At 37.7% G+C, this 26568-nt stretch overlaps 1 protein-coding gene across 2 annotated transcripts; it reads left to right on the top strand.

Moving 5' to 3' along the window:
* Positions 1-8462: 8462 nt before the first annotated feature.
* Positions 8463-26544, top strand: LOC121313825 (protein ALKAL-like). Of its 2 annotated transcripts, XM_041246618.1 has the most exons (4): positions 8463-8730; positions 24630-24683; positions 25307-25387; positions 26471-26544. In XM_041246618.1, exons 1-4 carry the CDS (start codon positions 8463-8465, stop codon positions 26533-26535), a joined length of 468 nt encoding a protein of 155 aa, XP_041102552.1. In that variant the 3' UTR covers positions 26536-26544. The 2 variants fall into 2 exon arrangements, 1 of the variants encoding a protein (XP_041102552.1); XR_005950045.1 differs by lacking the exons at positions 8463-8730; positions 26471-26544 and having other exon boundaries at positions 24623-24683; positions 25304-25376.
* The last annotated feature ends 24 nt before the right edge of the window (positions 26545-26568 follow it).

Raw genomic sequence — 26568 nt, 5'->3', positions numbered from 1 at the left:
AAAGGGGGCGCAGCAAAAACAAGTTAACTCTGTAGGTGGCGCAGCAAAAAAAAAGTATGGGAACCTCTGACCTTGGGAGTGTTTACCTCCCACCCCTATCACATCTTATTAGCTAGCTGTGGAAAAGGCAGCTATTCTATTGGTTATAAAAAAATACAATAAAAACAGAAAGGGCTGTCAAGAGAGGCTCAGGCATAGACTGCATCTTGTAGTGTTTTAAAGTTAGTTAAATCTTTATCGTTAGCAATTAAATCGGAAAAAACTAATCTGGAAAAATAAATCTGTTTTTTTGCTAAATATTTATTGTGCAAGTTAAATCTGAAGCTAACATGCAAATGAGTCCCCAAGTGTCTGATGTAGGCATGCCAAGAATAGAACAGGGGGGAGCGGCGGAGAGCAGTGTTGCAGAGTGTGCTTTTTGTTCCATTTTGCAGAAGATAATGATGCTAGGCGGGATGTCTATTTTTGGATGGTTTTAGCAAAACCCTGCAAGTTTTTTTTTTTTTTTTTGGTTTTTATTTTACATTTGAAACAGTGTTTTGTCAAACAATAGAGGATAGCTCTCATGACTGACACAACACATTGAATCAGAGTAAGACACACACAGACACAGACCCCTCCCCTGCTTAATTTACATGTTGGCTGAAGATTTAATTTGCAAAATCCAGATTTATTTTTTCATATTTAATTGCTAACAAATCTCTTTAAAATACTGAAACAGCGTGTATTTCAGATTTGTCTGTTGGCTAAATGTTGTAAAATAAAGATTTAAGTTCTGTGTTCTTTTTCACCGATTTATTTGTTAGATTCCCAGATGTTCTCACTATATATGCTTCCTTGTAGACATGGGGTAAATTACCATTGTTATGCGAACAGCACACAGCTTTATTTGTGTGTAAAGCCAGGATATACTGATGGGCTACTTACAGCTTGTCTAGCAGATATTAAGTGCTGGATGACTCAGAATTGTCTGTTGCTGAACTCAGAAAAAAACAGAGTCTGTGCTAGCGGTTTCCAAAAAACAAATAAATAATGTGGTATTACAAGAGCCTGAGCTTAGTAACTTCTTTTCAGGTCTTAGATCTGATATAAAAAACGTAGGTGTTATTCCTGACCCCGCTCTGTCATTTGAGAAACTTAGAGAAGTTACAAAAGTTTCCAACCATCATTTGCGAAATATCGCAAAAATTAGACACAGCATTTCCATATGTGATGCTGTGACAAAGTGCACGACCCTGTGTATATTATCTGTTATATGTTGCGTGTGGTTTGTTAAATGTTGGTGTATAGTCATTGGTACACGGGATATAAACGGGTCTGTGTAACACGAGTGATTAAAATGTATATTTGTATTTAGGCACGAGAATTGCACAGCACTTCACGTGCAAGTAAAAAGTAATAATATGTGAGAACGGGGAATTGCACTTTATTAATTCACGTGCAGTTGTACCGAGACTCCAACTGAATGATTGATTAGCAATCGAGTCTTGGTACAGCTGCATAAAAACAGCTCGTTTTCACCCACTCGGGGTTGGGTGTTCGGTGAGTGGAGAACGGGAAAGAGAGTAGGAGAGTTATAATTTCAATTGCTATTGCGTGCTGGTGGGACCAGCACGATACTTGCTTATTTAACTCACCGTGTTTGTTTGTCGATCTGCTCACCATTTGTAAAGTGTTAGTCCGTTTTTGTTTGTCTTTTTATTTTGGCGAATGTGCCGTGTCCTGTGTTTTTTGTGTTTGTTTAAACCTTTTTATTTACAATAAACCGGCGCAAGCAAGCATCGCATCATTTCACATTCATCTGTTCTGTCTTTGTGTATTTCATTCCTTCCTGGTTCTGACGCCGCCCACTTCGGCCGTCTCTGTGACAGATGCCAAGAGATTTATGCATGCATTTGTATAAACCAGAACTGATTACTGTAATGCACTCCTCTCTGGTATCCCAAAAAGTGTGCTATTTCGACTCCATCTCATCCAAAACATTGCCGCTAGGATCCCTAGCAAAAGGGAACACATTAACCCTGTTCTGGCATCTTTACATTGGCTCCCATGGAGTTTAGAATTGATTTAAAGATTTTAGTGCTAATCTATAAAACCCAGAATGGCCTGGCACCTGTTTATTTACAAGAGTTACTCACCCCATATGTACACAGTCATTCACTAAGATCACAGATGCAGGTTTTTTGATTGTCCTGAGGGTGAGTAAAATTAAAACGGGTGGAAGAGCTTTCTCTCACAGAACACCACAGGTATGGAATGCCCTTCCTACCTTTGTTAGGGAGGCTGGGACTGTTACAGCTTTTAAATCTGGACTTAAGTCTTACTTCTATACATTGGCCTTTCTATCCAGGTGTACCTTTACTGTCTTTTTAAACATTGTTTTCCTGTATATGGTTTGTTTTTGGGATTGTATTTGATTATGGATTGTTGTTGCTGTACAGCGCCTTGAGATGCCGTTGGTGTGAATGGCGCTTTATAAATGAAATTTGATTTATGTGAGGAAGTGGAGGTGGAGTACACTATCCACCCTCCATTTCTCAGAAGGGGATTGTTCTGTCCTGTAATTGGCGTACAAAAATGAAGCACTGTCTTCTCAATTTTTTAAAAGATTTGTGATCAGAAGGATTGCAGTGGTGGAGAAACAAAGTTTGATTTTTTTATATGTCAGTATCACTGTCATCCTCAGATTCTCTGTCACTTTGGCAAAATCTAGTTTTCATAGCTCTGTCCACACTTGCAGAGTCCTGCCAGTTTGTTGCTGAAGCAGGAGCAACGGACTCCATTACATTTCCCTGAACAGCCACAGTTAACAAGCACCATGAGGGCATTCAGAGTAGGCAAGATATCCATCCAATTGAAAGTGAGATCCCCTTCAACCACAGTCCACCCATGTCCAACAGGATCCAGTATAGTTGGTTTGGCTTCCAGAGCACATCTCCATGTGGCAGCCTTTGTGCCCTTTGAATGTGCTTCTGAAAATTTCTGCTGCAGAAGAGTTTGTCACGACACTCATTAACATCATCTCCTGCTTTACCATACAAGGAACAGACAAAAGCCTCAGAAGACTTGAGTAGCTCTTTGCTTTTATCAAACTGCTGACCCAGTTTGCTTATTGACTAACAGTGTCCTGCATTGTTGACAATTAAGTCAAAGGAGAGTTTCTTCCCCTTTTCATGGAATGCACTGGTTGTGGCTCAGCTTGTGAAAGCATGCGTTCCAGGCAGAGCTTTACACACAGATAGGCTCAAGTTCTTGCACATAGCTTCCATCGGGTGCATATTCTTGTTCCAGTTCTTCCTGGAAAGTACTTCTGCAAAAAGCAAGCCAGGACTAGCACATCTATGTCTGGAGTCTTGCTCACTACAGTGGTGTTTCCCTCATCACCTGCATTTCTGTCATAAGAGTGCATCCAGAGGAGCATATCTTTCACACAGTCTACATATGCATCCCACTTGCCTTCTCGAGTTGCCCTGATAAATGACAAGAGTGCCATTGAGCTGGAAGATGACGTGATCACACACAGGGCCGGATTAGAGAAGGGGCTTTAGGGGCTGCAACCCAGGGCCTCAAATTCTGAAGGGCCCCAATAAATATATAATTTATAATACAATATCTAAAAAATTAATAAGTAGCAAGTGACTATGGATCGGAACAACAGAGCTGTTTAACCAAGCCCTATTGTGTTGGAGGAGCAGGGACTGCCTGATCATATAACTTGACTTGCGATCAAAGCGATGTAGGCTGTTAAACAGAAAAAGATCAAACACAGTGCAGTTGTACGAGAGAGCTATTTAACAGTCTCGATCACAGCACCTGAACAGGGGTGTCTAGCCTGGGCTATGTGCAGTCACACGACCGGGGCAGCACGTAGCCTACGTTCGGAGTGAGGCACAGTCTTTAGGTAGAGGGCAACGAGACACCTTGTGCACCAAGCACCCAAGGGCGCTATGCACACTGAGGTACTAGACACCTGTGCACAGATTACTGTAAGCATTATGTGCAGCACTGTGTGCTCCTGCACTAGCTCTGTATCAGTGGGTACCACCGTCTGCACAGAGCACCATGCGCACCGAGTACCGTGCACTGCGTACACCTTGTACTGTGCATCACTGTGAGTTCTAAGTAATTGTGCCTACCCAAACCGCGCGGTCACACACACCTGGTCAGCGTGTAGCGTGCACCAGGGGGACACAAGGACCAAAGCCGCGGTGGGCGAGTTGAAGCAAACAACAAAAACATGGTAGATATTATAGGGGATAGCACACTGTTTGTTTACAAGGCCCGACTCACCGAGGTGGGCGGGCCTACGCAGCTAACAAGGTCTACTCGATAGCTAGGATGCAGCAAGTCCTAGCCCCGTGGAGTAGAGCACGACTGGAAGAGTCACTTGACAGCAGGGATACGGCAAGGCCTAGCCCCGTGGAGGAACTGTGTACTCTAAGAAAGAATATACAACCACTTGCGGGTGACTGCACAGACAGTCGCTCACACACGACAGCCAGGTAACAAAGAGCAGCCTACCATGCAAGCAAGGAGGCCACTGAAAGACAGAAAGGCAAAAGGCTCTGTATTTTCAAAGTCGTTGATTCCGGGAAAGCAGCGAGCCAGCTTTCAGCACGAATGCATGGGAAACATAATCGACTTTTCTTTCTTTTCTATCAACACGCTCAGTTAGACAGAGATCTTACCTTACTATCTTGAGAAGGAAAAAGAGAAATGGCTTCCTTTGGATGACAGTTTTAAACCCTTGGTGGGCAGGATCAAGTACATCATCCCAGGAAGGGTCCAATCGGCAGCTCTGGTATAGAGCTACATCAGTATTGTTTTGTGATAGAAAAAAAGACATTTCAATGAAAAGCAGTATTTTTTACTATTATTATTTTTTGCAAACACACACTACCCCACCCCTCCGTTACCAGGGCAACTCATGAAGCAATTGGCGCGCTGCACAAACAAACTAGATTCAGATAAAATGCCAAAACAAGTTTTAAAAAAGTAAACGTCAAGAAATAACACTATTTAACAATAACACTATTTGACAACTTTCTGTATGGAGTCCTGGAGTATATTTATATTAAACAGCGCGACCAGTTAACACGAGAACGGTGGTTTGATCTGCATTGACAGCGTTCTAAAGTCTGAAGAAGCGCAAAGGTAGGTCCAAAATAGGTTGCTTTGCATCTAAACGGACAATTATGCAGCCTGGCAACAGGCAGAAATGGAATCTAGACATATTAAGGAACAAAATTATACAAAAAAAAATAAAAATAATAATTAGTCTGACGGGGGGTGCAGCCAACTCAAAAACTAAGGGCTTTCTGAGTTTAGGCTCACGGCTATTGCCATTTCAATGTCATTCGAGCCGGACAATGCTCGAATGAAACCAAATGACCATTCTTCCCGCCGATGTGAGTCGCCCATACCGCTGCAGGCGGTAGCCGACTAAAACTCTGAATCCTTTTCGCTCGTTCCCTTGCCTGGAACGTCCTCTTCACAATTTCTGCATTTATTCAAATTGCAGTTATCTATACAAACAGCTTGATCCGAATCTGATTTTACAGAACTTGTGGCAAAATATTTTTGTAGCATACTGTCAGTTTTCGTGCACCACCATTTTGTGAGAATTTGAGAACTGTGACTATCAGAAATTACTTGCTTCGACTGTTTGAACAAATACCACTTTTCAGAGCAGTGTCGGTGGTGCCAGACTACGAATGTTTTTGAAGGTTTTTTTTTTTTTTTTTTTTTTTTTTTAGATTTTACAGTCCTTCACTTCATTTTCAGTGAAAGCGTCTGCCTGCTTACTGTACTCTAAATATGAAAACGTATTTTAATATTCTGGTGAAAATGAATGGTTTTGATTACTAAAGACAGTGTTCAGATACACAGGTAAACAAGGCTGTGACGGTCCTGTTGCAGTATCACCAAGGTCCAAAATACAGGATTTAGTTGCATTTCAATGTCAGTGGTACTCTGTGTACAACCGGAGGGAAATTGAAGGGTGCTGCGCACGGTTTAAAGACTCGCCTTCCAGCCGATCTGAGCTCCATATGGATATTCGAAAGTTTTCAGTTGCAGTGCATATATTTATATATATATATATATAGTAGATATATATAATATATATATAATATATATATATGGAATTTACAATATATATATGGACCTACTATACTGTTTTTGAATGTCCCTTGATGATAAGTACGAATAAGTATGTGTCGAAGCCCAATGATAAGTACGATAGTAAGTATGTGTCGAAGCTTAATAGTTAGAATTAACTGCAGAACAGGTTAGCGGAAAAGGTTTAAAAACAAAAACAGTGCAGCTTGTTATCCTTACTGTTTTATTTTTATTTTTATTTTGCTTAAATAGGCATAGCATGTTTTAAAGTACAAGGTAGTGCTATGTTAAACTTAATTTATTTGGCCGCCTTATATTGGGGGGGGGGGGGGGGGGGGGGGGGGGGAATCCAACTATAATTCCTAAGTGGTTTCGAGGTCTGTTTTGTGCTATAACTTATTAAACAGTAAAAGTTCTCAAAGACGCAGGAGAATGAATCTGGTTTGAATATAGCTTTTATTTGTGTCTGTCATTCTATTTTTCAAACTCAACGCACTGCATGAAACTTAGTATTCAGACTCACTAGTAACAGTAATCCCTCTCTCTCTCTCTCTCTCTCTCTCTCTCTCTCTCTCTCTGCTCTCTATATATATATATATATATATATAATGTGTGTGTGTTGTGTACGCGCCTCCTATGCCAGCGAGCAATGTATCCACCTGTCATTACTTAAAACAGGTGTAACTGTTTTTACAACCAGGCGATGCAGAACACCTGATTTACAGGTATCCGTCATCAGCCCGAATCCCTGAAACATGTGGGGCTTGTCCCAGTTGGATTCCTCAGCTGCAATAAGCCGGCGCATTCAGACACAAGTAAATTACCCTGTTAAGAAGGGGTTACAGCAGATATTGACACTCAGTTGTGATGGACTGCCTAAAAAAGGCACATGGGCTAAAGGGAGCGACCAAGAGCGAAAGAAAGAATGCCAAAGATGCTTTCACTGCTTGCCACCCACCCGAAGTCGATCGTATTGAATTGAACTAGCATCTGCTGAGCATAAAAAGTGAACCCGTATGGTTTCTTGCAAGACACAAGACAACGCACGGATCAACAGGCTGCTGTCTCCTTCAGAAACCAAACCAGCAGTACCGGGAGATTTTTTTGTTGTTGATTGATTCAACGTTTTTTGCAGACTGCAAACAAAACAAAGCAAAACAAAAAAAGCTTTCATCTAGATCTTAACGTGTAAGTTATGAAAAAAAAAAAAATTGCAATGTGGTTTAAAACCATTTAGATACTTTTTATGTTGCTGTTCTTTATTATTATTATTATTATTATTATTATTATTATATTATTATTATTATTATTATTATTCATATTTTTAGTTGAAACCCAGCGCAGTAATGGTCGGTGTTCACATGCTGTGGATCATCATAGGGTTCACGTTTAAGAATTTTAACTTAGAAATGGTTCAGACGACTTCATAATAGCTTACATTCCCACATGCAGTTTCTTTTGTTAGTATTGTATGTACTGTTCAGTCTGCAGATAACTATTAATAGTGAAGTAGACGATTATGAGTTAAGTTACAAAACTCCAAAACCCTATAGCCAACAATATACATGTAGTGATGAGGTGATAGCTAGTCGTCTTTGGTGCTTTAATCAAAACTCTGCGGTGACAAATTTAACAGTACCAACGGTATTCCAGTAACTCAACTGCATGAATCTATTGCTATCTAATGAAGTGCTGATTGTTTCTCCAAAATAATATATTGCCTTTCCTTAACTGCACACCACTAAGAATGCTAAATGCTTTATGGAATAGACTGATTTAACTTTTAGTTTATGTATTCATGCATGTTCACAGCATGCTAAGAACAATGGATTATATAGGACCCTATAGAAGTTAGTGTGGGTATGGTAGTTTAAGTGCACATTAAATAACATCTGTGTTATGTGAACAGTACAGCAGGATATACGCTATAAACATCAGACAAGAGTTTATGCAAAAGGTTATGCCACGTCCACTACAATTTCATTCAGTAATGTATCTGGAAGTTTTTAAAAACAACTGGAGTAAAAAATTCTGGCATTGTGAATAGACTCACTGATAATGTGAGGATAAGTGCAAAGTAAATCTGAACTAAAGCCTGGATTGTAGTGTGCTGCTTTGATAATACCTTTTTCTAATCCGTAGCTATAAATGCATCCTAGAGAGATGTTAGTTATGGATTGAAATCAGTGCTGTGGGAGGGGAGTCTGTTCTGTCAATTCCGGTGAATAGTCAGACCATGTGAAAAGCACAAAAAAAAATAAAGAAGCCCAATGAAAAGGGTGGATCAGAAGCAGGAGCTATATACATTTTGTATCTTTTTTTGCATATGCAGATAGTAAGCGATGCAGACTGAAAGGAAATGGCACATAGTCGTGGGCATTATCTTTCTGCTGGTCACCTCGGGCCAATGCATGGACAGCAAGGAATATAGGCAGAAAGAAAGTAGAACACTTCTAGATCTCATCCTACAGGTCATTGGGGAGAACCAAGGTGACAAAGGTGTCTCCCGGAGGTATGCCGGTGGCATTTACTCTGTAGAGCAAGACTACAAAATTTCCTCCAGAGAAAAGGCCTTGTTTATTCCCCGGCTGGACAACAACAGACCAATAGGTAAGTGGTTAAATTTTATTTTGAGCTGATGATACACTCTGTTCCTCTGGTTATTGACTCTAAAGAGATTAACGAGGCTCCTTGGATATCTGAAGTAGCAGAAAACTTAGGCCACTTCCCAAACTTTATGTATTTGTGTTTTTTCTGATTGCTGCTTTCTAAAAAAAAATATTCAAAGTTACTTAACACAGGTTTATTTATTGTTCGATTATTTTATTTGTTTGGGTGTTTCTTTTTGACAACATGTACTTATTTTGATATTCAGAATGTAAAGGGTAACATGGGTGAAGACACCCCCCCACCCAATAGGAAATCTAATTTCATGCACAGAAAATTATGGAAATTTTGGTAGCCCTTTAGATTGCATTGCACAAATAACAATGCAATTACTGTGTAATTTTATGGTAATAATCCAGTCTTACTGGGTAAATACCAATTGTTTTCAGTTCTTTCATTGTAACTACTGTTGGAATAAGTAGGTAGTTAAATGGAAATGGTCTCGTTTCCTGCTTATAATTACAATTTTAACACATTGCTGTTACTTGTCATCTTAAAGTGGTGTTCTCATTAATGCAGTTACTGATTGCAATGAGAAACAGGCAGCAAATAAATGAACAGTTATTCAGTTGCAGTATTCCAGGCTATTCCAACAGTAGTTACAAAGAAAGAACAGAAAACAATTGTCATATTATCAGTAAAACTGGATTAGTAGTATAATTACATGGTTGTTTGGGCACTGTAATTGGTGTTCCGCGTTTTCGGTTTTTATCTTTTAAAAAAATTCCAGGAATTTTTCGGAGTTTATTTTACATATATTAAAATAAGGATAAAATCGGTACAAAATAGTTTTTAATTGAAACATCTGTAAAAATCGGGGGGGAAAAATCTCAGACTAAAACACTTTACATGTTGAATATGATGAGTAGCAATTCTTGTTTCTGATTAATAATGTCCCTGGCAGATTAATCATCTGTGCAAGTCGAAGCCACATTTTCCCAAGTTAGCTGGTACTTTGGAAATGTTTGGGCAATTGCTGTGCTGACGGAAATAGTATCTACAGAAGGTATGAACATGACATCAGCACAAAACAAGCCAGGGTTATTCGCCTTGAAATCCTAAAAAAAAGAAAATTGACAACTAAAGCATCACCATTTTCTGTCACATATTTATGATTAAGATTGTCGGTGTTAGGCAGTGTTTTACTACAGACAGTACTGTCGCACAAAGTCACCAATACATACCTCTTGCAATAAACAGTGGCTGTGCAGCAAAGCACAGCGCTCTGACAAACTCATTAACATGTCATTTTGCACTTTCTTTTTATTATAGCACATGTAAAACCAGGATAAATGAATTGCTTGTCAGGTGATAGTGTGTTTGTGAAGTGACAGAGAACCACATTTGAATGTTATTGGATCATCTAACGTCTAAACGTCTGCTGTATCCTAGGATATACAGTGTAGGACTACTTATTGCAATGTCAAATAAAACAGCATTTTAATCAAAATATTGTGCATTTCCTAAAAAGTAGTACCGGGAAAATATTGGATAATAGACAGAAAATCGATATAAAATCAGTAAAAAACGATGTCCAGTTAAAAAAAAAAAAAAAATCCTGTAATTTTTCAGTAAAATTCTAAATTAACAGGGAGGGAGCAACTTGCCTCATAAATTCTAATCAGATGTTTGGGCCTACTAAAAATCCCCTGTTCTCACCCTGTACTTTAACTCTTGGATTTATACACATAAATCTTTCCTATCGTCACAGCACATGTTCTAGAACAAACTGAAAGTATTCATGTACACCTACAACTTATTTTCAAAGCGAGAAATGAATACAAACTTACATAAAAACGGTTCTGGCACTCAAGCTTGCACGTGTGCATTGCTTCCGGTCTAGATATATGTTGAAAGTGAACAGTAGGATGCGAGGACTGTGTTTACAGTGCCATTAAGTGTTAAGAACACAAAGTAATAGGGGTAAGCATTTTATCTCATGGGGTTGTCTTCCCCATGTTACCACATGGGTTTATAATGTTTAATTAAATTTACCGGTAATCGTCATGGTATTAAAAACAGATTTTCTTAATTAGTCATTGTGGCAAAAAGTTATTTGTGGCTTTTCTGTTTGTATTTCTTTTCATAATCCAAACATAGTTAGTTAATGTAGAAAGTTAAGTAAATGTGCCTTGTATTCTGTGTAAGGTATTTTATTTGGAAATGTTTTATTCATAAGTAAATTTTAGCAACGCATTCCCTTTTGTTAAAGTGTACATTTACTTAAGGCAATAATTAAGAAAGTTCTGAGTGAAATGTGTGTAACCATTAGACTGTTACGGATGAATCCAGCCTGTGTTAAATACCTCAGTGCAAACAGGATCATATCTTTTCCAAGAATAAAAACATAAAAAGAGCAAATAAAAAGCACAAATAAATTATTCAACCACTACTATGTTTCTTAGGATTCTTGTATTATCCTATAAAAATATGCTCTGATGGATGCATAGAGACAGAAAATACGAAGTGAAGTGATAAACTTGGAGGATTTCAGTGCCAGAAGTAGCGTTCCATTTATCCTTGTGTCATGTACTAACTTAAATTCCATATCAAACGTATACTACATATTGCCCAGGGTTGTACTCTGGGTTTAATATTTGATCTAGATAAATAAATGCTTTTTATTTTTAAGAAAACATCGATTTATTATTTACAAATGCCTTGAAGACCACTGTTTAATTAGTAAACCTGCAAAATATATTTGACATCAATATACGTTATTTATTCTGAAAATCAATTCAGCACCAATTTCATTTTCTAATGGAAGAGTCGTTTGGTAATGTAAAGTGTAAATGCATACATCCTAAGTTCTGTAGTTGTGCACAACAGCAACTCTTTCCCAAGAGCAGTCACGTTTGAATCCCATGATGGGATTGCCAAAGAACAGTAGGCCTACTACTAACAGCTCGTGCAAATCGGCAAAATATATTTTTGAGTTTGTTAAAACTGTAATGTTATGCACGTTTAGAAATTCAGCCTCTAGCAATGCAAATATGTAATTGCACTATTAAAATAGTTTGCATTTGTTCTGCCCAAACTAACCTTTGTCCATTGTTTGCTACTGCATCTTCAGCCCAGTATAGCCCCAAGGTATGCTAAAACATGACCATCTAATTGTAAGCACTAAAAATATACTGATGCACAATGAAAACACAACACCCTCTTTCTCATCTGTGATCACCCTATTCATACACTGCCTCCCTGTCACCTCTTTCCACACACACACACACACAAACAAACTAGCCTCCCCAGGCGACGGCGAACTGGCCTGCCCAAGCATTGCAGGCTTGGGCAGGAGTTGATCCTTGGGAGGTGATGGGAGCACAGGTAGTTTCCCTCTTGCGGTGGAGGTGGGAGCTGCAGTCTCACTCTGGCAGTGGAGGCGAGAGCAACAAGTGGATCTCCTTCTGGTGGTGGAGGTGGGAGCTGCAGATATTCCTCCCATGGCGGCGGAGGTGGGAGCGTCGAGAGCGGTGAGGTAGGCCTCCTAACTGCCCTCCGGACGTCCCTCCTCAACCTTTCCGGGGCAGGGGGCAGTTGATGACGGAGTGGCCCCCTTCCCTGTAAGAAGGGCACCAGCTCGAGGCCTTGGCAAGGCGTGCTGTTCCTGTGGTGCCAGTTCCACCTCCTGCCATGGCGGGGTTTGGTCGGGTGCTATGTGCCCAACCTTGCCAACAGCAAAGCACCATTCCTCACCTTTTAGGCAGGCAAGGCATATGTCCTGAGTGGCACAGATGAGGCGGGACTTGCGACCAGCAACGCGCTGCTGTTGCCCCACCTTCTTCTGTCTCTTTCGCCCCATTTTTATTGATCCTTTTTCTTTCTTCAAAAAGAAAAAAATAATTCAAAAAAATAATAATAAAAAAAACTCCAGCAGTACTTTCTCTGGCCTGTGTCTTAGAGGTGCTGTTGTCCCAGTTCTGACACCATATGTGACAAGCTGGCTTTTGCAGTGTTGTCAAACTTGGAAGAAACACACAGCACTGCGAACGAAAACACTTTTACAAAAACAAACGGCACATTAGCCAAAAACAAATAGACAGACATGAAATAACTAAAATAAGTATCGTGTTGGTGTTGAACCAGCACGCATAGCAATTGCTTCCTTGTAGGTCTTCTTATACCTTCTCTTATTCTCATTCTCCACGCATGAACATTCCAACCTCGATCAGCCAAAGCTGCCGGTTTATATACTGTACATGTGACCGTCTCCAAATTAGTAATAAACGGTGCGATTTGATGGGATTTCCCTGGCTCTGCTTTTTTTTTTTTTTTTTTATCCCTGGGACTGCACTTTTAGTTGTCATTCCAGGTGGGGGATACAAAATTTGGAATTTACAGTGGCTTTGTTCGAGAAATTTTAAACATCTGATATTTAAAATTTATAAATGTGTGCTGCATCATTTTTGCACAAACTGACTTCAAAAAGCTTGGTCTTAGCACTTCAGACCGTAAGATCAGTAGCACATTGTATTAACATGATTTAAAAAAAAAAAAAAAAAAAAAAAAAGTGGATCAGGCTCCGATTCCACTCACCCGTCATTGTCATTCAACAGTAGCACTTCACGCACCGTAGCAAGGCAAATGAAGCAATGAAAATCAACATCATTCAGTTGCTTTATTTCAAACTGATGATAATCAAAAATAACAGAAGAGCCTTCTGTACTAAGGAAAACACAAAATGAAGACAGGACACCAAAAATCAGTAGTAGCTTTTTTTTTTTAAACAGTCCCAGAGCCAAAGACTAACTTTTACCCACGGAGTCACCCGCTGAGCAGCATGGAAAAAAGGCGTGATGGTGGCAGCTGCAGCAAGGTAAATGAAAATGACGATGCAGGTCTGCCCCCCACGGGTACCGACACTACACTAGAGAGCTCTGGGCTTAAAACAGCAGGCAGTATTAATTGGAGGCTGAGTAGGGCAGGCTCGTTTTGAGAAATGGAAGACATAAAATGTAATTCTAGGGTTAAACCTAGTGCTGCCTGATTATCAAAAACATATTAATAGATTAAAATTTTCATTGCTTGCACAATATTTTACCACCAATTTTACTATTTTTAGATAACTAAGATATTTGACCTGTGAAATACCATCAATATGGTAATGTCTTTCCAGGTTACTGATCTAAACCGTGGCACTTTGTTAAAAAAAAAAAAAAAAAAAAAAACCTGTCAAAATGTGTTTCAGCTGCCAAAAATTCTATTTTATGTTGAACTACACATTGTTTTCATGTTTACTTTACTGGTCTCCTTTCCCATTTTTTTGAGTCCAATCCATGTGATAATATTACTATAGCATTGAGACTGTTTGTGTGTAACTCAGCTTGTATCCACTTGGGTGGAATTCAACATTTTCTTGCATATATAGTTAATATTACTACCTGTCAATTTCATTTGAAATTTAATTTTGCATGCTACTGCTGCACTGACACTTCCTAATATAAATACATGAGATATTGTCATAATCCAATTTATTGGCTGATCTGGATTTCTTTCAATAGTATATTCATTTAACTCTGCTTAAACATCAGTAATTGCATAACTTCCATGCTAGAAAAACTAGTATTGCTTCACTGCTGCAGAAATATTATGATCTTTCTAATAGATGTATTTTATCTACATACTTTTCTACTTTGTGAAGATGGCTGGTTTGCCCTACTGTTCATGTTCCCTAGGTTAGGTGAAATCATGTTCTGCATTATCAGTTTTACTTGTTTAGGGTGTTGTAAGTTTAGGATCCAGGTAGATGGAACAAATTATCAAATTTCCTGATTTCCTTAAGCAACTGCTAACATTAAACCTATTTTAAAAGTAGCTTACTTTCTTCCAGAAACCCTGCCAAACTTTTTTTTATTTATTCCTAAATAACTAGGCATATTAGGCTGCACTGTTGTAAATCACTGTGTAGGTTACACATTCTGTGGTTTGGGGGGAAAAAAATACATATTTTAATAATGTTTTTGGACATCAATGTTCAGTAATGTATTCAACACACCAGATAAGCTGTGCAGTGTTTTTTGTTTTTTTGTTTTTTTTAATGTAATTATATAGAAAATTGAATGCATAAAGAATACACATAGCAATTTTGCTGTACAGCTTTAGCTTATATATTATCAAGCTTCTTATACTTTTTTGTTTGCTAGCGTCTCAATGGTCAGCTGGAGAATGGATCATAGAAATGCCGGGGCAGCTAATTGTAGGCTGTCTGGGAATTGCCAGAAACACGTGACCAAAACATAGGTTGAATCCACTCGCTTGCAATGTGTGTTTATTTATTTATTTTTTGTGATCAAATTTTTATTTGAAAATGGGGGGGGGGGGGGGGGGGGGGGGGGGGGGGGGGGGGGGGGGGGGGGGGACAGTACAACAATTCAAAACAAAAGCACATTCCCATTTCCCCTCCATTTCCCCCCTCGTATTCCACCCCCCTCTCCCCATGCGGCAATGCGTGTTTATGAATAAAGCGAAGGGATTCTTGACCCTTAGGATTTCTCTGTGCTGACTTAGTCCCCCTCAACCTAACCTACCAATTTACCTAACTGAATTTGTGGAAGGTAAATCTGTATAATAAAAAAAAAAGTATATTGTGTTTGGAGAGAGTCAGGGTGCTTTATAGGGCTATAGTAAGGTAAACAATAAGAAATACTGATTATCGTTAATTTATTTGCATTAGCACAGTATCACATTTTCCAAAAACTTTCAGGAGAGTTGACCCATTAGGGTAGAGATTTCCAATATGGTAACAACTTGAGGCCAGTGAGAAAATCCTATGTGTCCCTGATATGATCCTCAAATGAATAAACTTCTTTACACTTTTCCAAAGTTTCAAACCATGTATCTTGTGCACTACACATGACACAACATGTCAGCCAAGTGCTTCTTAAAACACTACTTTTTATTAATTATTATTAAATATTCCTCATGCTCTGAATCAATTGCTAAAATATAACCACATTAATATTTGCAATTACCATACAGTTTGATGCTGTTTTAAAGTACTGTTCAGAGTTTATTAGTCTATGTAGTTACCAGTATCTGTATAGGTTGAAGTATAAATACCTACATTTGTTGGTAGCCTGGTGGAAGTCCCTAAACTCCAAGATGAGGAAACATTTTCTCAATTGTGCTGGCACATTTTAACCAAAAGTATGTAGCACATTTTAACCAAAAGTATGTAGTACATCAACAATGAGCGAGAACGTTCTTCGATTCACACACACTTGGGAACAATATACATTTGTTACTGCAATTGCCAACAGCCTACAGGAAATGTATAATTGTTACGGCCATGAATGTTGGAGACGGGCGTCCATCCATCAGTACTGGAATAATGCCACTGGTTTTGCCTTGTGCTTCACATCCCACCCTAGACATGTTATCCCAGCACAACACTATCTCTTTAGTGTGTTACTGCTTAAAGGTAGAATGAAAAAGGATTTTAAACAATTGATTATTGTTTTACCCGTCGAGTCAACCCGTCTATAGGGAAGTGTACTTCCAACCGGTTGTACAATGTAATGAATAATGTTGCAATACCACATTGTTGTGTATTTTGGCATTTTTATTTTTTTTGATGGACTTCTTAAAGTTTTTTTCTTGTTGTTTTTAGTGATAAAAAGTATTAGGCATATATATTTATGTATATTTATATGTATAATTGCTTAAGACGAACATTGCAATATTAAGAAACCGAAGACGGCAGACCAGAGTAGCCCAGACATTGGATATAAGAACTCATGAATTCAGCTACACTCGATGTTATTGATGGATTAAATGTACAATTAGCTGCAACAACTGATTAGGTTTTAACTTAAATGTTTTTTTTAATCAACAAAACATGTTTAATTGTTGCAGTAAAATGAAGAGGCTTGCGAAGATGAAACATTATTTTGCAATATTTAAAATGCATTTATCGTTGCCTGTGAAGTCTACAGTTGCCCACATACCTTTTTGACTTGCTGATTTAATTAATTGGATAAAAGTGTGCTGCAAAGACATGTCATGTGACCAGTTTCTGCAGTTAAACTTCCCACACGACACAAACCTTCTCTCCTGTGTATGATTATGAGTGTGGGTGGATCATGTGAGTAGTCCAGACCCAATGAGAAACGATCATCATTTATGGTTGCTAAGGAATATATATTTAAAAAAAAAAACAGGTGCCAGAATTTAATGTTGCTGGCATTGTATGAGGTACCCTGGTGCTAGTATCTAGCACCATAATGCCAAATTTGCACTACTCATAACCTGGTTTTACTGGTAAAATGGGACTCTATTTTTATCTGTAGCCAATATAATCAATTGTTGATTTTTTTGTGAATTTCATTCACCAATAAGTTTGATGGTATAAATGTAGGTATGTGTAAATTGAATATTAGGTGGCTTAAACAAGCGTGGAAATTCTAAAACTTAATTTATACTGCTATGATGGGGGAGGCGTATTTGTGTTAAGCCAGCAGCTACAGGCACAACAAATGTCACCGGGCACAAACCACCTGAATATGTTATCTGTAATACTTTTAGAAAATACTGAAGCGTCTTCATAAACAGAACTATGTTTGGTTCTGGTAATTTACTTCACACTGCTACCACTTCCTTCTGTAGAGTTAAAAATGAAAAGCTGACATTTGTTAAAAGTGTTGTTGAACAACTTGGCTTTTTCTTCATTGGTGGGATAGTGTGAGCAGTGGGCTAATCATAATTAAACAGCTTTTTCTTGCTACTGTTTACTTGTCCGATTACAAGGTGAGAGTTCAGACCTGATGTTTGCATTGCTCATATCTATGAAGAAAAGTATTGAATTAGACTGCTTTATGGATGCAATCTGGAGAAACAATTAAGTAGTTCCTGTTGTGGAACTATTTATTTTTGCTGTAGTCCGGCGACTTTTTTTGATTTCTTTGAAGACAAAGGGAGCTTGCAGTTAAGATTGTACAGGCTTGGATAATGCCAGATTATATAATTCAAATATATAAGATTCAGGGACAGTAAAAATTAAAATAAATGCAATTTAAGATTAAAAGAAAATAATTATTTCATTACAACATTGATTAAGTTGTTAACATATAGAATTACATGCCGCTTTGTAGTTTTCCATATACTTAGCTGAACTGACAGAAATTTTAAAAATGTGACATTTCGAAATCTAACATGAAATACTGTACTACTATGGCTTATGTCTCAATCCTGATTGTAGGCGATACAAAACTTTTAGCCATAGCTGTTCAGTATTGGTCATTGTTTGTGCATATTCTCCTCACCTTCCAGAACTACTGTCGAGTGACAAAAGCCAGACATTCTGGTAAGTGAGTAAATAGCCCTACTATTCCACCACAGAATATTTGTATTTTATGGATTTCAAACTTGGTTATTACTACTGAATTTCATATCAAGGTCCTTCATTTCAGCCCTACATCTGTCTAGCCCAACTACTTTGGTTCTTACTCCTCTCTAGTACACTGAGGTTTCAGCTATTTAAGCAATTATTGTTTTCCATGTTTCTAGCAGATTTCAGAAACTGACCCGAATGATTGCATGCATTTAGTTTTAAACTCTCTGCATTCCTTCTGTCAATTGTAGCATGCAGATAGCATGCGTGACTTTAATCATAGATTTAATATATTTTTGTTCTATAGACTTAATGCACACACTCACAGTGCATATATTGTATTCTGTTGGCTGGTTTAAATTCACTGACACATGAAGTGATTGTGTTGCTTGCAACACCCTTCGATTGCCTCAATCAATCAGTTTTGTGTATGCACAAAAAGCAAGGGACACTTGCACAATGAAATGGCAGTGAAATGAGAACCCCATCTACAGCTTTACGAGGTAGACAAAGTTCTATATTTACCCTCATTTGGATGAATATATTGGCGCAGGTTGGCATGCGCCATGCCATTGCATTATGCTGTGCATCACAACTATTATATTTACAGTATAATACAATGTAATGAATTATGTCAGTATTCGTAGTTTGTCAGACATGAGAGTTTTCAAAGGCATTACATTGTTATATGTTTTTGATGAAATCATGTATGTGTATTTCTGGAGATTTCTGAATCATTCCTTTTAAAATGTAAAGGTATTAATGTTGCACTTCATCATGTTACATTTTAGACTGTCAAAAGAAACTGGGTTTGATTGTAGGTTTTAGAGACAGAAGAAATTCGTTTTAAGAAAACAAATTAAAAAAACATATTTCCTTGCAGGCCAAGGAAAAAGACACTCTTAGGACAACCACTTAAAGTTTGCAAAATGGCATTTGAATGATGGATATAAGTTCTGGTTAAAGGTTTTGTGGAGTGATGAAACAAAAATCTAGCTGTCTGGTCATGCTGATAGTTGTTACATTTGGAGAAAGTCTGGTTAGGTGTACAAAGAAAAGAACACCATACCTACTGTCAAGCATGGAGGTGGTAATATCCTTCTATGGAGCTGTTTTTCCTCTAATGGCACAGGAAATTTAGTTCCAGTACATGGTAAAATGGATTCCATAGATACCAACAGATACTGTCCAATCATCTGAAACCCTCCACTACAAAACTTGGTTTAAAGCGCAACTGGACGTTCCAACACCACAATGATCCAAAGCACACATCAAAATCTACTTCAGACTGGTTAAAGAAGAATGAAATCAAGGTTCTGGAATGGCCTAGTCAAAGTCCCGATCTAAATCTGATTGAGAATCTTTGGTATGAGTTGAAGAAGGCTGTGCACAAGAGAAGTACTCGGAATTTGAATGACCTGGAACAATTTTGCGTTGAAGAATGATAAAAAAAAAACAAGCTCATTGACAAATATCCCAATCCTTTAAAAGAGGTTATTATTGCTAAAGATGCCTTAAGTATCTATTAATTTATTTTTCCTTGTCAGGCTATGAATTACTTTGAATTAGCATTTTTGCAAAAAAGAAAAGTGCTGAAATAAATAATTGTCTATTTCTTGTAACTTATTTTCCTCATCCACAAAAGCAAAAGTTTTGCTACAACTGTGTGTTCGTGTGTGTGTGTGTGTGTGTGTGCATTGTAATACAGCAGGGAGGGGGTTAATATCCTCCCTGCCAGAAACATGTGAAAATGCACACTGGTTTAATTGTTTAATTATTTAGTTATCCCCTGCACCTGGTGTTAATTGCAAATTAGAGCCAGGTGCAGGGTATTTAAAGAAGGCAGCCAGTCTGTTCGGGGCTGCTGGTGTGTGAGGAGCCCGATTGTAGGTGTGTGCAATCGTAGTAAAAAGTAGTGTGTGAAGACCTTGTTTGTGTTTTGGTGTTGACAGGTAAACGGCTTAGCCGTCCTGTATGAGTTAGGTTACGGCTTGTGTTAGTTAGTGCCCCAAGAAGGAGCTAGGTGTTTGTTTGTTTTGTTTATTTTTGATTTTTACTCGTGTTTGTAAAATTGTGCGTTTCACACTATTACAATCTATTTCTGTGTCCTGGGTCTGGTCTTAAAGGGGCAACGCACCTGTGAGAGTTGTGCAATCTTGTTTTACAGTATGTGTATGTGTGTGTGTGTATGTGTGTGTGTGTATATATATATATATATATATATATATATATATATATATATATATATATATATATATATATATATATATATACATACATACATACAGGCACCTACAACATTATTGGCACCCTTGATAAAGATGAGCAAAAAAGGCTGTAATTTTTTATTTTTTTTTCTCAGAAAGATAGGTGTCAATTATTGGCAACCCTAAAGAGTCTAATAAAATCAAGAAAGTAGAAGTTAATGCAGATTTAATTTTGTTTAAGTACATCTCAGTCTTAAGAAACTGTATTGTGGCCTTCCATGGCTTCCTGTTTCACTGGGATATAAAAATGAGGTAAGACGCATATAAAATTAATTTGTCATCCATCACCATGGGGAAAGGCAACGAACAAATGAAAAGAGACACATGGTTGTTGACCTTCATAAATTAGGCAATGGGTACAAAAAATAGCTAAAAACTTAACTATACCACTTACCACTATTAGGGCAATAATTAAAAAGTTCAAAACCAGTGGAACAGTGGTAAATCTGCCTGGTAGAGGATGCAAGTGCATCTTGCCCTCACGCACAGTGAGGAAGATAGTTCGGGAGGCAAAGAAGAATCCACGGGCCACAGTTGGAGAATTAAAGAACTTGGTTGCATCTTAGGGTCACCAAGTCTCCAAACCTACAATTACACGCCACCTCATTGCCAATAGCCTATTTGGAAGGGTTGCCAGAAAAAAGCCTTTATTGAGAGCAACCAACAAATGTAAGCACCTGGAGTTTGCTAAACAGCATTGGTACTTGGATTGGAACCGGGTGCTATGATCAGATGAGACGAAAATAGAGCTCTTTGGCCACGCACACCAGTGGTGGGTTTGGCATTGAAAGAAGGCTTTGTACGCAGAAAAGAACCTCATACCTACTGTAAAATATAGTGGTGGATCTTTGATGTTATGGGGCTGTTTTGCTTCCACTGGTCCTGGGGCCCTTTTAAGGTCAACGGCATCATAAACTCTACCAAGTACCAGGACATTTTAGCCAAAAGCCTGGTTGCCTCTGCTGGAGGCTGAAACTTGTCTGCAAGTGGATCTTCCAGCAAGACAGTGACCCCAAGCACACATCAAAATCCACAAAGAAATGGTTGCTGGACCACAAAATCAACATTTTGCAATGGCCATCTGTGGCAAAGTGGCTGGTAGGGGAACAGGTGTAGCGGTGATGCAGTGCAGGAGTGATAAGCAGACAATGGTGATTCAGTGAATAAGTGCTTTATTGCTCTTTTTTCCTGGTCTGGTGACCGTCAAATAATAAATCCCCGGCAATACACAACAATGTGTAAAGCACGGGGATAATGAAAACAAGGGCACAGTCCTGTACAAAAACAATGGCACGGTCACCAGTCCTGGGTGAATGAAAACGTGCAGGTGCTCAGTGCAGTGGTGCTCAGGACAGTGCTTTCCTTTCGACAGCTCTGGGAGGTGTGCATTAACTGTCTATTTGTGCGACAAAAAAATAAACAGTGACTCGTAGACAGAAATAACACACAACACATATATCTTTTTTTAAACTGAGATCTCCTCTCTCAGTCCTTCTCTCTGTGTTTCTGTCACACCATCTCAGTCTCTGGACTTGAATCCCATTGAAAACCTGTGGTATGAATTGAAGAGGGCAGTCCATAAATAAGTGCTGACCGAAGGATATCAAGGATCTGGAAAGATTCTGTATGGAGGAATGGTCTAAGATCCCTTCCAACGTGTTCTCCAATCTCATAAAAAATTATTGAAAAAGGCTCAGTGCCATTATCCTTGCAAGGGGAGGGTGCACAAAGTACTGAAAACAAGGGTGCCAATAATTGTGACACCCAATTTTTTTGGAAATAAATTTATAATTTGAGACATATGTAATTTTAGTTGATTCCCTTGAATCATTAATAAAGTACAATATATTCCACATGTTGTAAATTACAATATAGCTCATTACCTGTGTTTATTTTATACAGCCTTTTTTGCTCATCTTCATAAAGGTTGCAAAAAAGAACAAAAAAAAAACATTAAGTATAGGGGGAAAAAAACTACAAAAAAATGGGTGTCCAGATCTCGTTAACCGCACAAGGTGGTCACGAAACTTGCCTCGCTTTCACAACATTGCAAGTCAATGGACCATGCAACTTTGTGTGCAATTCCGACAAACCCCGCCAAAGTTATTAAAATGGAAAGTATGAGGTTTAACATTGAGCACCCAATATTACCGTGCCACTATAATTTATGAGTCAGAGGTCAGTCAAGTGAAACAAGAGTATAGAGTGATCCACTAGTTTTTTAAATAGTTTTCATCCCTTCAGTACCAGTAATAAGTGTCAAGTTACAAGTAAAGCATATTGTTGTATTAAAAAAACTAAGAGGCAGGATGCATATATTTTATATGGAGAAAATCCAGGATCAAGATTGTCTGTTGAATTAAACAAAGGTGTCGAGTTATCCACCAGTTGAGTTAACCAAGGTTGACTGTAATATACTGTGTATAGACAGAGATGTAAAATCAGATAATTTAAATCATATTTATATTTTTTGCAATTGGGATAAAAACATACAGATCTACAGATAATAACCTGTCTCTTCAGCTGTGCTAATTTTGCAAAACTTTCTATATGGAGTTAATTTTCCTACAATAAGAATATGATTTATTTTATTTTATTTTATTATTATTTAGTGTAGATGCTGTAACAACAAGTACATAATACAATTGACTATTTAGAAAAATGCTGGTTACACACCCACTTTTAGTTGTAGTAAGGATTGGTTTACCTGCTGTCTGTCTGACTTCTTTTGGGAATTTTCCTGTGATAGGGCCCAGCATTGCTTAGAGCATTTTGTTAATTCGCAGTAAAGTGACCTTTTTAAATGTAATACTGTACCAGCCTCCATCACACACCATCACAAACATTAATGACAAACCACTGCTTTGGACACATTCTTTAACAGAGCTTGAATTAGTTATATTCTGCATTCCACATATATTCATATACAGTCCATAATTGTTATTGTACATTATCAAAGTTAGTTTACAAATATAGGGTTTGAGTCTTGAAAAAAATGCTCAATATGAAAGGGAGTTTATTTTGTAAATAAGTGGTTTAAGCAGTCTCTGGGAGGATAAATGTGTGCCGGGAGGCTGCCTTCTGGGGAAAGAGGGCATGGTATTGCAAATGTAAACATTCCCTTTACATTACAGACCATATACAAATTCTCAAATGGTTAAATACAAAGCATACTTCACATCAAAACATCAATATCATGATGCAGGGGAGGTGGAACTGCATAGTATGTTTTTCCAATGCGTACCCATACAAAATGAACTAAATAAACACCATGCTCACAGCAGGGATAATGTCACCATTGCTCAAAGACATCATGTAAAAAAGAGTATCAGCTGGTCTATGTGTAAACACCACAGACACAATACAAAAATGTAATATTTTTTATGCAACTTCATTGTGTAACAGACAGTGTGAGGAGAGTGCTTTTCGAAAACTAAGGGTATACAATTCTACTGTGGTTGTTTGTTTGTTTTTTTCTCAACATTTTACAGTGATTACAAAACTTTATTGTTTGTTGATACATGACACAGGTCTGCCTTCATTTCCCCCACTCATGTTCCCTGACAAATTTGAAACAGGGATGCTAAACTATATGAAACTAAATCAATTTCAATTGTGTTTCCGAACTCTTGCATTTGTGAGATGTGAAAATACCAGCTTGTCCCATAGAACAGTAGTCCACTGAAAAAGATTGGATTACTAAATATATTCGGAGCAAGCATTTAAAAAAAAAAAAAAAATCTGATTGAAGTCACGAGAAGGGAACTAAAATGAGATTCAACAGGTCCTAGGAACAAAACATACATATTGGCCATGTGAATTGCTGAGGCAACCATAGATTTCACATATTTTCTTTTTTATTGCAGCCAGATATGATGAACTTTTATACAGTTATGAGCCATAAAAAAGTCCAAAGACAGCATGTTCCCTCCAGGGTGATGCAGCTCCTTTATTAACAGTCCAGTAGCACAGAACCACTTTTTGAAAATCAAACTTTATTTAATTGATAAAAACAGATTTTGTGAATAGAGCACTATGGTACCATAAAAAAAAAAAGTATACAAATTGATGAATTGATAAACAACAGAGCACAATAAAGACCCCACAGGCTTTTATGTGCATGCTCTATTACCAGTTCCTGTCAGAAACCTGACTTTGTATGATATTTGTGTAGCTGTGTGTGTGTGTGTCAATTATGTTTGTATTATTTTGTACTATAACACTAGTTCGATATTTTATTCCAACAGAAATTGTCCCAAGAGATGTTAACTTGAAAGACAAGTTTATAAAACATTTCACAGGTAAGAACATGCTGAACCAGGTTTGCAGTATTGCTATTTTCTTCCAGATCTGTGTTAAAAGAATCACACTTTGTCTATTCTGCCAAAAAATATCATGGTACATTTATTATGCGTGGCTGTTTGCCCAGATGTTCTGGTACTATATTTGTTTTTAAATATTTGCAATGTGTTACATAACAATTTTTGGCATGACATATTTTAGTTCACTGTTAATCTCTATGGATAGTTATTTTAAATGTTACCCGTTGTGCTACCATCAGCAGTCTTATAATTTTGGTCAGCCCAGTTGAGACCTTATGGAATGAACTTGACCGACAGGCAAGACAAACCTACAACATTGCACAATCAGTTTGAGGCACTGAAAGGTGAATGGTCCCTTATTGTTCTGTCCTTCATGTTGAAGGAGGATAAACTTTTTAATTGTGATGTGCATGCATTTTTATATTAGAAATGTAAACACAGTACAATCATATTCAGGAAGTAAAACAAGTGTTACACATAAGTTTGAAATATACATTTCTGTATGTATTTCCTTCCATGCTGTTGTATAAATGAGTATTCTTTAGCTTTTTAACATTCATTGTTAGAGTACATTTTGATAACCTTTTATTGTTTTCAAGCAGGACCGGTCAAGTTCTCAACTGAATGCAGCAAGCATTTCCATCGACTCTATCACAACACAAGGGACTGTTCCAGACCAGCATGTAGGTTCCAGTGTTACTGTGCTGATGCTGTTACTGTTCTAAATTAAGTGTGGCTTTCAAATGAAGCACATAACTTCTGTGCGACAGATGTTTATTATAATGTGTATGTATTGTGGTGGCTAGGAGTAGTTTTTTGTTTATTGTTTCAGGCACCAAAGAAACCACAACATCTAACATCAAGAAAGTGCCTTTAATCTCTGAAAAAGAAACAATCATGTTGGTTTAGCAAGACTCCTCAGTAGTACCCAGGTCAAATAGTGTACACCATTTTACAGCAAATTTAGTAATGTATCTAGCACATCGAGTAATGTTCACAAAATAGCAGTATTCCAAATCCTATGTCATTCTGGCAATATTATCTTTTCTTAAAGTCAATTACTTTTAGAATACTTTTTTTAAAATTTTTATTATTAATGTAAGTGAGCAATTCATAAATGCTAGCATTAAAGTATAAAGACTTTTAAGAGATCCATAAGCAGATGGCATGATTAAAAGAAAAGGTAAAAGAGCTCAAACTCTGCAGTAAGCCATCATTACGTGCTTAGCATACAGGTGGTAAAGCAGCAAACAAACCTGAACATGAGATTGGTGGCTGAACATAGTTAAAGAATGTAAATACTAGGCCAGTATTAAGGCATTACTTACTACTGTGTACCATATTTGCTGGTGTTATAATTTATTTACCCTTGTCATGATAAAATGCACTTGCACAATTTTTTTGCCATTGAAAGCTATGCTTATGACATCCCCAAAGGCTAGGCTAAAAATACCTTTTTTAATAACTGTGTCAGAGTTCAGGGAACAAAGGAATTATATAATCTGCTGATACTTGGACACTAAATTTAGCGTAAGTTTATGATAAAAACCAAGTGCAATACACTTGGACCATTTATCCTTCAGGTAATATGGTTCCAAATCACTTTGGTTTCTCAGCTCAATCAAAGTAGATCATGCAATGCTATCCTGCTTTTCATTTCTAACCACTGTGGTGATAGGAGGACTATAATCCACAAGAACACAGTTCCATGTGGTTTCACTGAAATATAGTATGCCAAATAAACCTTTTTTTTTCTTTCTTGACAGATTACAAAAGGTGTGCAAGATTGCTAACGCGGTTAGCAATGAGTCCCCTGTGTACACAGTCTTAGAAATCTGCCATGTAAGTATTGTTTTTGGTAACA

The sequence above is a fragment of the Polyodon spathula genome, chromosome 4 (assembly GCF_017654505.1).
Source record: "Polyodon spathula isolate WHYD16114869_AA chromosome 4, ASM1765450v1, whole genome shotgun sequence".
NCBI lineage: Eukaryota > Metazoa > Chordata > Actinopteri > Acipenseriformes > Polyodontidae > Polyodon > Polyodon spathula.
This window is presented reverse-complemented; position numbering and strand designations above follow the sequence as displayed.

Excerpts from the sequence above, each read along its gene's own strand:
- LOC121313825 (XM_041246618.1), top strand. The coding sequence starts at position 8,463 with ATGCAGACTGAAAGGAAATGGCACATAGTCGTGGGCATTATCTTTCTG. Across the intron at positions 24,684-25,306 it reads GTTTATAAAACATTTCACAG|GACCGGTCAAGTTCTCAACT; the intron begins GTAAGAACATGC and ends GTTTTCAAGCAG. Across the intron at positions 25,388-26,470 it reads GGACTGTTCCAGACCAGCAT|ATTACAAAAGGTGTGCAAGA; the intron begins GTAGGTTCCAGT and ends CTTTCTTGACAG.